The 15,000-nt window shown below is 40.5% G+C and overlaps 1 protein-coding gene across 2 annotated transcripts in view; it reads right to left on the reverse strand.

Annotated features, from left to right (window-relative positions):
- The window catches only part of LOC138049178 (cilia- and flagella-associated protein 61-like), a 54,374-nt gene that overhangs the window by 37,463 nt on the left and 1,911 nt on the right, over positions 1-15,000 (reverse strand). The window contains exons 3-10 of one of the 2 annotated variants that reach the window (XM_068895352.1): positions 14,527-14,677; positions 14,262-14,338; positions 11,471-11,538; positions 8,464-8,590; positions 5,916-5,983; positions 5,581-5,645; positions 2,679-2,805; positions 1,061-1,145 (exon numbers count right to left, since the gene is read on the reverse strand). In XM_068895352.1, the coding sequence (XP_068751453.1) occupies positions 1,061-1,145; positions 2,679-2,805; positions 5,581-5,645; positions 5,916-5,983; positions 8,464-8,590; positions 11,471-11,538; positions 14,262-14,338; positions 14,527-14,677 (768 nt within the window). Of the gene's footprint in view, positions 1-1,060; positions 1,149-2,678; positions 2,806-5,580; positions 5,646-5,915; positions 5,984-8,463; positions 8,591-11,470; positions 11,539-14,261; positions 14,339-14,526; positions 14,678-15,000 lie in introns of both variants that reach the window. The other variant, XM_068895351.1, reaches the window with a different exon arrangement.

The raw sequence follows: 15,000 nt of genomic DNA on the forward strand, positions 1-15,000 counted from the left end.
CTATCCAGCGGATAAACAGGAATAAAACCAATTTAGTTATCCAGTGGATAGTTATTTATCCAGTGGATAACGCTTATAATCAACCCTTTGAACTACTGGGGCCAGAATTTGCAGTGAGCTTAGGGTTGGCGTCACTCGAAAGAGTAGTGGAGTGGAGTCTCAACATTCAAGGACTGGTTTTGTAAATATATAAATATTATAGTTGACGCTTAGACTTAACAGGTCACTTCATGATGCTTATCAAGATCTGCGTGCAAAGTGTAAATTTCTGCCCTATACAGATAAATTTTTTAGTCACCAGACCTAATTAGCAGTTTTCAAAATTAAAGTACACTGTACAAAAGTCGGACCAGATCAATTTGAATCACTGAATTGACCATAGGATCAGAGAAAATTTCAGGTTTGCAACACAAACGTGCATAGTTATATTGATCCTAGTTGAGGGATAGATATAGTTGAGTCCATCCGGTCTGACGTTTGACCTCAACCATATGACTTTTTAGAGAAAAACAATTTAAACACTTTTTTTTTTTGCTATGTTTTATCATGATTTTATCCATTTTTATGCTATGTTTATCCTAATTCTTTCATGAGCTCTTTGCATGCATAGTTCTGAGTTTCAAGGTTTGTTGATTCGTAAGATTCCAGGTTTCTGATCCATACTAACAGTTACCTATGAATCAGAAACCTGGAATACTAGGAAACAACAAACCTTGAAACTCAGAACTATGCAGAGAGCCCACGAGAGAATCATGATAAACATCACGTGACGAGACCGTAAAACAGCTGAAAGGATCCGAGAAAAAACCAAAGTATGTGCCAGATATCATGGAAACGATAAGTAAACTCAAATGGAATTGGCCTGTGGCTAGAAGAACAGACAAGCGTTGGACAACCTCCCCCGGGGACACACACACAAAAAAAAGAGGAAGACCAAGGGCGAGACGGAGGGAAGACTTGGATAGTTGTGTAAAATACTGGCACCGTTTCGTGCAAAACGTAGAACAGTGGAGGACAATGGGGAAGGCCTACGTCCAACGACGGACATTTAACAGCTTACGTTGTTCCCTGCTGCTCATCTGTAGGTGTGCTTGCAGAATTCTTCTCCTCCGATAGTGAAGTGCTTTCTTGTTTGTCACGACTTGCTTCTGAAAAGATTAGGGAATGAGATGATGCCTGACCTTGCTTCGAGGTCTTCAATAAAAAAATCCTAGGGCGCTTTCCTTTTGTCAGAACTGGCCGGCCAGACCAGTCAGTTTGCAAAGAAAATGCAACAATTTGAAGGAACACTTGCACGAAAATCCCTCGCATTCTTCCGGAGGAGTATATGTTATCCTCGAAGTGTGTTAATTTGAAGACGTTGTAGAGTTTCTTTCCAAATGCCAGGTCTGACCGGTCAGTTCTGTCAAATGGAAAGTGCCCTTACACTTAACGAGAAAACAAATGTTTTTTGACATCTTGCTCTTTAATAACAGGAAGGAAAAGAAATTAATATCATCATATTCCCGCGGTCACTGGTAAGCCTAAATTGGGACAAAAGGGCATATCAATTAAGTAGTAACAACTTCTTGTAACTCAAATGTGGCTTAGATTTTGCATGAGGCAGTCTGTCTAGGAAAATCATGAATCGATACTCTGTTCTTGATGCATGTATTTTCTAAATAACAATAATAATAACAATAATAAGTAATAATAATAATAAGAAGAAGAAGAAGAAGAAGAATAACAAGAATAATAAGAATAATAAGAAGAATAACAATAATAAGAATAAAAATAAATAATCAATGATATTTATTCAGGAAGCTCCATTCACCCGAAAGTGGTTTTCAGGGAGGTCCTTCATCCGATTGAATGGAATTTAGAAATGTTGGCTTTTGAGAAGTGGGGAAAACCGGAAAACCCGGAGAAAAAAGCTCTCGGAGAAGAGTAAAGGACCCACATATGACCCCGTGTCTGGCATCGAAAACCCGGGCCACATTGGTGAGAGACTATCACCACTACGCCATCCCTTCTTTCTTGAACATGTACTTACTTCCACTGTAAATTTAAAGGGAACCTCAGCAATTTAAATGACTTTAATAACATTTGGTTGATTATGACGAAACTATCATGGCTGTATGTGGCCTCTGCTTTAATTTCGTGTCTCCCAGAAGCAAAAGACTAATCCAAGGTAAAGTGAAGGCCTTGTGCGAGAAAAAAACAGAAAGGGCAGAAAACTGTGCGAGCCACTTTTGAGAAATTTACTGCAAAATTAACAACTTCTGCACGTAAACTATGTTCCCCTTAACACATTGACTCCTCGGAGTGAGTTGTGTTAGAGCGGTTTTCAATTGAGTGTCGAAAGTAATTAGCGAATTGCTTTGGTTTTGTATTACTTCACTAAGTGATTGGTTCAAAGTTCTCGCGCCACTTTTTCAACCAATCAGAAGTGAAACCAAAACCAATCGTGGCTTGCGCGTACACATTTTCCCGCGCTTTGTGTCGGCTACGTGTAATTACTTCGAGATTTGATTGGTTTACTGGATTGTCTCCGTCCTTTTTGATTGGCCAAAGTGATTACTTTGCCTTTGGTTTTACGATACTCGATTGAAACTCGCTCTAAACTCCAAACGATTTTATTTGTCAATGGGGGACAGTTTAGGAGTCAATGGGTTAATCAATACAATTATTGTGACTACCTGTTGATGCTGCTTTCAGCTGTAACTTTTGAAGACCATTGAAAGGTCTGAGGTCAAAACATCTGCTTAGCAAGTCAATGTCAACAGTTGAACAAACACTCATGAAACCAACTGCAGTGCCTTTGACCTGATAATGAATAATATAAATACAACATAAAATTAATCCCACTACAAGAATATTGGTCTAGTTTGTACTTCTGGCTCAATCCAAGGTAATAGCGACCTTTAGATTGGAGTACGAGGACGAGTACGAGGACGAGTATGAGTTCTCAGTTGTGAGCAAGCACATTTCGAAAATTTTCGTTCTTTAAACGTAATCAAGTTTGAGCAGGCCCTAATCAGGTCCAATTTGTTTCTAAAGGATCGCAGTTCAATCCCAATGCCGACGAATAATAATAATAGCATTTTATTATAAAACGTCGCGCATGAAGCGAATTGCGTATTTACGTAAGAATAAACCTAGTAAAATTACAACTTGCCAACTTGATGGGGACTGGGCATTACATTTTAAAATTACGTGAACTTACAATTTTTATATTTTTTAAATTATTCCGAATTTACAGCGTACAGTTTCGATATGATAAAAAAATTACTACAGATAATTAATAATGTTGGAAAATATCCAGCTAGAGACCATGAGCTTTAAAGCACATGTGGGGGAAGAGACTTTTCTTAAAGCGCTTTGTTTTACATTTTCTCAGCGATGGCCTATCGTTAAAGCGTAGGGAGCGACCGAGCGCACGCGCTCGAGTCGGTGGCATAAGATGGTGAAGGCGTGACCCGGGCTCCTTGGTCTTTTCAAAGGTTTTCGTACACAAGAGATATCGTCGTGCAGCCGGACAGCTTCAAAGCGTCTTCGTAGTGGGAAAAAATGATGCGTTACGCACGTTTTTTACACTCTCTCGATTCTTTCTGAGAGCTGGACAGAGAGAGAGGAATACCACACAGGACAACAGTACTCCAGTACCGACCTAATTAGTGCAATGTGATAGATGTGATAGATGTGGTGGTCAGATGGCGATCTCGATAAGTGCCCAAAAGAGTATCAAATGACAGTACATCTGTTCGGAGCGACCTCCCAACTTAGCTGCGTGAGCTTCGCGTTGAGAAAGATGGCTAACGACAAAACTGTGAAATAAGACTCCATCGTTGTTGAGAAAGTTCTGAACAACTTCCACGTCGATGATTGTTTAACGTCAGTGGCTACCAAGCAAGAAGCAGTAAAACTAGCAAGTGACCTACGGAAACTACTTGTTAGAGGAGGATTTCAAATAACGAAGCGGCTCTCGAACGATAAATAAGTTCTGCAATCTATTCCAGAATCCGCGAGAGAGCTGCGACAGTCGAGAACCTTTACTTCAACGACAATATTATGGAGAGAGCAATTGGCATTCAATGACACGTAAACTACGATGCATTCAGCTTTAACATAACAACAAAGGTCAAGCTATCCACACGGCGAGGCATCCTTTCAATTGTAAGCTCTATCTATGAATCCCTTGGCTTCGTTAGCCCGTACATCCTTCAAGCAAAGATCATTCTCCATGAACTTTGACGAAAGAATTTGAGGTGGGATGATCAGATCCCCGACCTGGAGAGACTGGCTGGCTGGCAGATTTGCCGAAGCTGGAGCAGTTTCAAGTAGAGCGCTTTTTCAAACCCAAAGGGTTCTCCACAGTCAAATTTTGCGAGCTTCACCATTTCTCCGTCGCTTCCGAAACAGGTTACGATGCGGTGTCCTATATCCGCCTACTTAACGAACACAGCCACTGTACCCTGGTGATGGGGAAGTCGAGACTGGTGCCGCTAAAGACTACCACGATTCCGAGGTTGGAGTTGTCTGCTGCCGTGTTAGCTACAGGGCCAAGAATGCACGCTGCCCAGTGAGAGTTCAACCCTTTGGGTCGACATTACTTTTGCGATATATAACACACAAAGAAAGAAGGTTTCAAGTTTTCGCGGCCAAAAGAGTGGCAAAGATTTTGCAACAAACACAAGATCAGTGGCGATACGTCGACGCAGCGTTAAATCCAGCAGATAAAAGCATCGAGAGGTGCGACTGCCGACATGTTAATCAACGACTCGCGCTGGCTACGAGGCCCAAAATTTCTAAGAGAACCTTCCGAGACGTGGCCATCACAACCCAGTGCATTGGGCCATATACCCAACAACGACCCAGAAGTTAAGACTGAGTCAAGGATTTGCGTAACCGAAGCCACAGAACGACATAACCCACTGCAGCAGGTTTCGAACGTCATTCCTCTTGGAGCAAATTTAAACTGGAAGACAATAGCTTGGGTACTTCGCTACAAAGGCAACCTGTTGCGGCTCGTAAAGGAACAGAGACAAGTAGCGAATAGACGGAGAGAAAGAAGGTTCTTCTGGGTTAGTGAAGCCAATCGTCCTATCGGCGTAACCGAGCTAAATGACGCGGAAATCGCCATCGTAAAATGCATTCAAGAGCAGTGTTTCGCGGCTGAATTGCAGAACCTCGAGAACACTGGTAGTAATTTAACGAAACCAGCTGGTTCTCGCCGAGAACTCACCGCGCAGTTCTTGGCCGTTAGGACGCGTTTTCAGTGGAAGTCTACAGAAACGGCAGAGACGGGCTAGTACGCTCTGTCAAGCTGAAAACAAGCACCGCCGTGTTAGTGTGACCAGTTGTCAAGATCGTGCTGTTAGAAGCTGCGGCAAAGTTTGCGAACAGTAACTAAAGAATATGAACACTGCTGATATAGCAATAGAGACGCTTTAATGTTGAACATTCCAATTACGTTAGTATACCTTATCACCTACTCTTAGCGCGCGTTTCGACCCATCTTTTTTATCTTGTTGGTAAAGGCTTCCATAGGGAACGCCTTTATGAAGGTCAAAGCTTTTGATGATGATTATACGTACTCACATCAGCAACAACACATTTATTTGTCCCATCCTGTGCCTCTATGAGTTCTGCCAAGAAGAAGTCACCTGAAAGAAATGATAAGAAGATAGAATCTTCCCCAAGCAATTCAAGTTTAATAAGATCAATGCAACTGGAGAATGTTGGTAAAATAATCTCATTTAGAGGTCCTAACTTTTAATGTTGATGGTAAAAATTCCAAAAATTCATGGTCGTTTAAATAAAGTACATGCATCATTTTCCACCATATTAATTCAAAGATTAAAGATGACATGTGATGTGAAGTGATGGAGTTCTTTGATTTACACCAGTATAGTACATAATGCAAACTCGCATACCATACGTAGACGTGAGAACATCACTCTGCCGATTAAAGATTGGCGCAAGATCATCGTGATCTTCAACCCTGCAGAAACAAAAACAAGGTACATGTTTGCAAAAGTTAACAACCAATAACAACCCTGAGCTACGTTTGCATTAACTCTACAAGAAATCATTTTGGTTAGGTCCATAATATTATGCTATAATATTGTGAGCTACCACTACAAATGGTTGTTTAATTGTCCTACTTTCATTTTTCACAAATGATACCCAAATTTAAAGTTGCAAATGGCACTTCAATTGTACGTAACCACAGGCGCCCCAAGCTCAGTGTGAGGGAAAGCCAAAAATATAAGGATTTGATTGGGAATCCCGATAAAAGACTTAAGAAGATAGTTATATGAAAAAACATCAGAATCAGTTGACATAAGGTTGAAATTTCATTGCAACCCACCAACAACGCAATAGCAGCCCCGCGAGTGACCTCAGGCGGTAGTTTGTTCACGCGATCTAAAGGAAAACTCCTACGTAAAGAGATGCCAGTACAAGCCAAGTTGAACACATCGACCTTTGGAATCGGCTTTGTAACCCTGCCCGCTTAACACACTGAGCCCTAAAGGGAAAAGATGTGCCAGACTGTAGTTTGTCAATATTTGTCATTGTTGTTGACAACGTTTGTCAACTACGGTCTGGCTCCCGAGTAGGACTCAGTTTGTTAAACAGGAAGGGTTACAAAGCCAAGTCCAAAGGTCGATGTGTTCAACTTGGCTTGTAATGGCATCTTTACGAAGGATTTTCCTTTAAATCGAGTGAACAAACTACCGCCTGAGGTCACTCCTAGGGCTGCCAGTGCGTTGTTGGTGGGTTGAAATGAAAGTTCAAATTTTGCCAATTAATTTTTTAATTTGTTGATTCTAAATTGTACCCATAGGAACATTAATTTTTCATCTCGGAATATTTGACCCAATTTGGTGGGTTTCCCAGAATGGAATGTGTGCAGCCTTGGGATTTTATGATACCGTTGGTAACAGAAGAATTAAAAAATAGCTCAAATCGTGTTAAAGTTGGAAAAAGAACCACACAAGAAGGAAGCGACCCGCAATAAAAATAATAATAATAATAATAATAATAATAATAATAATAAGAAGAAGAAGAAGAAGAAGAAGAAGAAGAAAATAATTACCTTATTAATCCTTTTATCGGGATTCTCCTTAACAGTCAAGTTGTTTTATTCATTTCTGTTTTGTAGCGGAGCTCAGACGCGAAGCACACCAGCGGAGTACCATGGTAAGATTTTTTAGGAAATCTACCAATGGAAGAAATTTTGGTTATGACGTCAATGTACGCCCGCCCATACAGACTGGCGGGGTGGACGTGGAAAGGCAAGACAGCCTCTGGGGAAAGAAGTGTTCGGGGGATTTTCCTTGGCGGGAAATCGCGTGGCAGCGCTTTATTTGGCAACCCGCGTTTTTCCGGCAAGAAATCATATTGACCGTCGTCGGTTTTTTAATTAAGGGGATTTTGCCAGTTTTATAGCTAAACGGTTTGAGTTGGTTCTAAAGGTTTAATCTTGAGAAAAACAAAAGACGATAGCTATCATGCCAACAGGTAACAAGGGAGTAAGTGCAAAAGGCAAAAGACAGGGTTTATGTGAAGAGCAAAGGGAAAGAGAGTGGCAGAGAGCAAGAATGAACAACCAAAGAGGATCGCCAAAGGGAGCGAGTTAGGGATAGACAACAGAGGCAAAATTGTAGCGAAGAATGCCGGGAAACGGAGCAGGAAAGAGACAAATACGGGAGGCAAAATTGTAGCGAAGAACGTTGCCAAGCGGAACGAGAGAGGGCTAGAACAAACAGGCAACGATAACGTGAAAGAGAACTTCAGAAGGGGAGGGAACGGCAGCAAAACAATAACTTGAAGAGAAATTTCGTATCTCCGCGCGGCCACGTAATATCCTCTTTTTTTCAACACGAGAAGTGAAATTTCGTACCTCCAAGTGGTCATGTAATATTCTATTTATTATATAAACACCAATGAAATAATAAATCGTTTCGCGAAAGGCATCGAAAGGCGCGATTTTCATATGTAACCACAGCAACAGTGATCTTTTCACGTGTGAAGATATCATGTTTTCGCGTGAAAGCTCACTTGGCACTTAAAAAATAGATTTCGGCATTGCCCGTTCACAGAGGTAAAATTAATGCAATTCGCTCGTTACCATGCAGGAAATATCATTTATTTCGCGAGGGAAAAGACAATTTAAAAGACGGTTTTTGTTCTCGTGATTAAGTTAACTTACCCGAAGTATGGTTTTTATTTTTGTGGATCGATACGTTCTTCGAGAGTATAAAGCCGGTTACACATGAGCAAGTTTTCCTTGACAAGTCTTGACTTGACAAATGTACTTTTTCAAAAGCCGGACTGTTTAATACATAAATGAGAATACCTCACTCACACTTTCATTGGTTATATAACTGACTGTAACACAAACTTAATAATTGAGGACCTCCGCTCTTAGGCTTGGCTAAATATATACTGTATGTATTACAAAATAACTGCACTAACCTTGCTGGTCTAGTATGCAATTTGGCACAGTGATCATGGCGATGACAAACTGTCAATTCAACATTCAGTTTTCCAGTAAAGCTCTCCTTGAATGGCACTGGTTCAAATAACTCATTCAGTGTTGATCCTGTATTTAAAGGAATTACGTAGTAATTATTTTAAAAAATGGTTTAAGCCATTGATCTGTGAGTGGGACTTAATAGATTTTATTCTGTCTAATGCCACACGATGTCACTTGTCATTGGGTGGCGTTCAGGAGTCAGTGGGTTAACAACCTGTACCCAAACCCTAACCCTAAACCCATCCATTGACCCCTGTGTGTGAGACTCTAATGCCACACGATTTCACTTGTCATTGGGTGGCGTTCAGGAGTCAATGGGTTAACAACCTGTATCCAAGCCCTAAACCTAACCCTAACTTTAAACCCATCCATTGGCCCCTGTGAGTGAGACTCTAATGCCACACGATTTCATTCGTCAATGGGTGGCGGTTCAGAAGTCAATAGGCCATAACAACCTCCATCTCCACCCAATGTCCCCTTTACCCCAATGACCCCTCCTGGGAGTGAGACTCGAGTTGGAAAAGCCCTATTCTTCAACACTCGAAGAGAAATTTCATATCTCCGCGCGGCCATGTAATATCCTCCATTTATATTTATTCTGTGTAATGCCATAAAATTTGAAACTCATCAATGGGGGATGGAGGATTCAATGGGTTAACCCTTTCAGAGGGTCCCCAATAGGGTTCTTCAATTCCCGCCATCCCTTCCAAACTTTTTGCTTCATCCAGAAATCCTGGACGTTTTTATCGGCCAATCCCGATCCCGGTCATGACGTCACAACATAATGTCCAATCCTGCTCGTCTATTACAGCTACAGTTGATTTAGAATACGCCTTGTTAGTCTTTTCCAGCAACCTTTATGATCCAATTGACCGTCATAATAGCAATTCGCAATAATAACAGTTTTGAAACCGACATGATGCGTGATTGTCCATTATCAGTGGTAATTGGATCTGTTCACATGTTCCACTTTGTTAAACTCGGTTGTAAGTTTAGATTTAATGAATCAGTACAGAGGTTAAGCAACAGTGTTCCAAAAAACGGCGATAATGGCCCGTGATATGAGTGCTAATGTATACAATCACCTACAAGAATACTTTTCTTCCTAACATTCCTGATTAGCATGATTTAAACAATGTCCGTCAAGCTGAAAATAGCAATCTGCGAAAAGCAGGCGTTTCGAAAGAGAGGAAAATGGTCACATGGTCATCACTGCCGTTTCACGTTTGTCGTATAAGTGAAGCCTTAACTCTCTAGTCATTAAAATAATAACTTTAAAGTATTTTCAGTAGCATCCATCAAGGAGTGTTTTCAGACTTTTCAGTAAATCATAGCAATGGCTTTGGATACAATTCTCTTATTGAAGCGAAGAGTTCTTCCGAACCGGGAAACCGTTCCGAGAAGTTGTCCTCGCACCAACATCATTGTCAGCTTCCTCATTTTCGTTAATTACCAAGTGACTGTTCTTCTGAATCTTCAACACTGCTAGACGAATCGTACTTAAGAACGCCTTCTTCGTCGTCTTCATCTTCCACTTCGTCCCTCTCATTTGCCTTGCGGAGGGTTCAGCTGGCTCAAGGGAGACCGAATCCCCTGGTTGCACTTCTCTGTGGTAGAGATATGAAGGCAGCCTTCGAGCTGTTGCCATCGTCGTTTGTTGTGTGACAGCGCTGACGGATTGCTGCGCCAAACGTCTACGCCCAATCCCTCATGCTCCGTATAAATTGTGGCGTCATCTTTACAGGTGGCAAAGGTTGCATAGTAGGCATTGACGCAAGAAACATGGCGCGTTCGGTTACAGAATATTTGTCAAAGAGTACGCTGCCCAATGGCCACCCACTTTGGCTGCATTTCCAAAGTTTGTGGATCTTATTACGGTCAACGTTCACAACAAAGATCACTGCATAGGGGTTACAAAAGGCACGTGTCAGCGTGGTGGAAATTTCCGGTTTTTACCGTCGTTGCTGATGGCGAAAGTTGAGTTTATTTTAAATTTTTTGCCGTCACTTTGAAGCCCCGAGATCCGGGATTTCTGTAGGCTCGAATTCCAGCCGTTTTGTGAGCCGTTTCCGTCTTCCTCGCCCCACACAGTTGGGAGGAGGACAACCGCACTCACAAAACGGCTGGAAATCGAGCCTACAGAAATCCCGGATCCCGGGGCTTCAAAGTGACGAATTCTCGGGTCCCGCTTCGAAATAACGCTAAATCCAGAGTCCTGTCCATAACTGCAATCCCGAATCCCGCTCACATATTTCTTTCCCGAGCTCCAAAAGGGCCAAATCCCGGATCCCGAAAACCCTATTGGGGACCCTTCTTTCAACCCATAAAATCATCTGGCCCAGTTGTTCAAACGATGGATAGCGCTAGCCGCCAGATACATGTAAATCACTATCCAGTGGATAAGTCACAGAGAAACCAATAATATTGTGCTATTCAATGGATAGTGATTTATCTAGTGGATAGGGTTATTCACCTTTTGAACACTAAGGCCTGGAGTTACTCGAAGAGTAAAATCTTTAAGTGTCAGTCAGTGATATTGAATGTTTTTTTTTTTTTTTTACTGGATGTAGACGTTCCTTTGTCTGGAGGTAGACAGAGTGAAATGTACAGGCATCACTCTTAAGATCGAGACAGGGGATTATTAACTTTTGAGGCTAATTATTACCCCATTGACTCCGAGGAGTGAGACTTTAAAAAGAATTTACTCTGTCTTATGACAGACGGTTTTACTCGCCAACTGGGGAGTGGGGGTTAACCCCCAGGAGTCAATGGGTTAATCGGTAAGAAAAGTCCCTCCATTAAACCATTGACTCTGGGGAGTGAGACTTTAAATAGATTTTACCCTGTCTAACAACTGACGATTTTACTCGTCAACTGTGGGGGTCCTAAGGCACCTGAGGTCAGTGGGTTAGGAAATCAAAGAAGGAAGAACTTCTCATGATCTACCTGTTTCAACTCCTTTGGGTACAACAAGAAAGATGTAGTGAAGAAAAGGAACAGCATTAAAAACAGTTCTGAAAAAAACATCACAGAAAAAATGTTAAAGGTAAATAAAGCCACAGTTACCATACATGTAACTGGTCAAATGAAAGGCAACAATCTCGACGTGAAACTTGGTCCTTGATCCGATCCTAATTTGATCCACAACAATTTCAAGATCCAAGGGTTCCATTTTGATGCTCGAGTTTCCAGTTTTGTTAACTGAGAACATATTATTCCAAGTTACAAGACTCATGAAGTTTTTTTTTTGTTGTAGGAGCTTGATTACATGTACATGCACATGAACAGTACAAGGAGAAGAAGCAGGGCATTCAACAAGAAATTACCATTATTTACAAAATCCACACAGTTTACCTATGAAAATATTTTACATGGGGCTTTCTTTCCATTAAACATAAGACAAAACGTCCAGTGACTTCATTATTTCACCGACAAGTGCAAAACATACAGGTCTCTGTTTTAGCAATACAGAAACAAACCTTAACATTCATTAAAGCTAACCTTAAACTTAATTAGACCTAAACAAGAGTTTTTGGGCCTAAGGTTAGCTTTCATACAAGTTTATAGGTTTGTTTCTGTACTGGTAAAACAGAGACATGTGGACCACACCTGTGACTTGAGACCTGTGTTTTTTACCTATACCCTTATTTCACTCGCGTGTACACTATTTATGAGTGAATGAGTCAATGAGTCAATGAGTTAGTGCAGTTAACCAAACCATAAAATGAAAGCTAAAATTTCAGTGAGTGCTTTGGCCTAATCACTGAAACGAGGGCTTAGGCTTAATCAATAAATTATTGATATATTGAAAGTGAGTCTCATTGACTCATGACTCATGACTCATTGCCTCACTGATTTATTGACTCACAAAACATGGGACCTCATTTCACTCAGATACAATAAATATATTTATTTAATAATTATCATAATCATTAAGTGTCAGTTCTCTTGATATATCATAATTATTACAGTGTAACACTGGCCAAAAACATAATAATTATGTTTTTTTATAATAATTATTATGATATTGTTTATCATTCAAATGCTTCAGTTTGCATGCATTTTCATACACTGAGACAGAAGTCTAGATTAAAAAGTCAAAAATTGTTCAAACAAGGGTTTGTGAAAACTAGACTTAACTATTAGAGGGCAATTTGAGGGTGACCCGAAAACACTGACCCCGGTCCATGGACTACCCTTACGGACTACCCCAAAAATACTTATATATATTTCAAGACAGTACTAATTTGTGGACCAACGCTGTTTAAAATGGATGTTTTAGGTTTAGCACTAATTGTGACGCTGCTTACGACCAATAGTACTCACTTAAAATAGTATTTTGGGTGTAGTCCGTTTGGGTAGTCCATGGACCGGGGGTCAGTATTTTCCGGTCACCCGGTAATATAAAGTGCTATTTTCTACCCAGGCATAGGTAGGATCAGCTCAGGTTAGATCACCGCTGCTCTACCACCTGAGCTACAAGCTAGGTCAGACGGGAATAGGTCGTGGGAAGTTAAGATGTCAATGTCACGGCAATGAATATATACAAGAAAAGTACTCTAAGGGAGCACTTTCTTTCATCAATGAGTCCACTTTCTTGATGGTCAACACCTCCAACAAGACAATAACCTCAAGCACACAAGTTGTCTTACCTGAAGCTTTATGATGCAAATGAAAAATTCAATATTGATGGGAAACACCCCTGAAGTCTCCAGATCTTAATCCAATTGAATAACATTATTGTGGCACAAGTTAAAGCAGTTTTTACTGCCTTAATGAATAGCCAGCAAAGTCATGAAGCCAATTTGAACAGCAAGTGGTCCCAGGTGTACAGTAATCTTTCAGCCATACAGTAAGACATAAACTCTTAGACTATTGAATTTTAGGGCGGACAAGATGGGCATTACTAAACACAGAAACAGAATGGAACAGAACAGAATACACTGGAATAAACCGGAATATGCCAGAACAAGGCGTCCTGACTCTGCGCCCAGAATGAGACGGAATGAACAAGAATGGTACCAGAATATACTGGAACAAGGCAGAATGACACCAGAATAGGGAAGAATAAACCAGAAGAACACCAAAATAAAGCTGATTAGTATGGACTGGAATGACAAGGGAACAAAACATAACTTTTCATCATTCTAGACTGTGAATGAATGAGTATGCAGAATAGAGACTCAGAACATTCTGTTTCTCTTGCTACTGTCTTTGTTCACGAAAAAACATATTACTTCCAAAACAATATCAATTAATTCATTAGCGACGGATATACCTGTCGATTTCTTCTCATGACCGAAGAGCTCCAAATGTTGCAAAAGGCAAAAACGCATGCCTTAGGGAATCACGTGACACAACAAAAGCTGACAGAAACAACCGAAAATCGGTTGGCGCTAACTAAAACAACAAATTTTGGCATTTTCAGGTTCATGCCGCTATATTCCACTTTATTTGGGTGTCATTCCGCCTCATTCCAGTGTCATTCCAGCTTGTTCCGGTATATTCCGGTACCATTCTTGCTCATTTCATTCCGGTGTTATTCTGCCTTGTTGCGGCATATTCCAGTTTATTCCGGTATGTTCTGTTCCGTTCCATTCCATTCCTGTGTTTAGTAACACCCCAGATAAGACATACATGTAAAACACAATAATACATTAGTTAGTCGTGTAATAATTTATTATATATTTCCGAAGGAATAAAGATTGATGTAACTAGGATGAAAGTCAACACCCACCTGATGATTTCTGTGGCACAGCCATACGCAAAATCAGATTTGCATACAAAGTAGTTCATGAAAAGGGTGTTTAGGGGCTGGAAGTAAAAAGGAACAAAGGATACTTGTAATTATAGTAAAAAAGATTGTATAAAGGGTCAAAGTTCCTTTCATTGTAAAAGTAGTGTCTTTTCGACCGATAAGGGAAAAATTAATACCGAAGTTCATGTGCATCAGTGCAAAAACGTCTTTCATTAAACCCTTGATATCAAATTTCAATACATACATTGCATTTGTCACAGTCATATTTTGAGTGAAGCCAGTCTTCCCACTTGCTTTGATGCACAGTTGACAGATTGGGATAATCAAAGAAGGCTGCATGTCCCATCACATCATTACTGGCATTAACCAATGTCACAGCTAAATTGGCTTTTTCTCTGTGTGATTTGAGAAAACAATTTTTTAATACATAATTTATTATTAATACCTTAATTGGTGAGGAACATATTTTGTAATGGCTCTCGGAGGCTGCACATTGCTATATGAAAACTTATTACATCTCGACATTAAGTGCATTTAGTTAATGCAACATTCAAAGCAATGGGTGTATAAACCACCCAATTGGAGGACAGATGATGCCTTATGCTACACGTGCATGTACTTTTTGGTGCCATGAAGTTAAGTTTGAGATTTTCTTTCACATCCGTTAAGTTATTCACGGCAACTGGAGTTATAGTTTGACTGAGCTACCAGCCAATTT

This window comes from Montipora capricornis, chromosome 5 (assembly GCF_036669925.1).
Source record: "Montipora capricornis isolate CH-2021 chromosome 5, ASM3666992v2, whole genome shotgun sequence".
NCBI lineage: Eukaryota > Metazoa > Cnidaria > Anthozoa > Scleractinia > Acroporidae > Montipora > Montipora capricornis.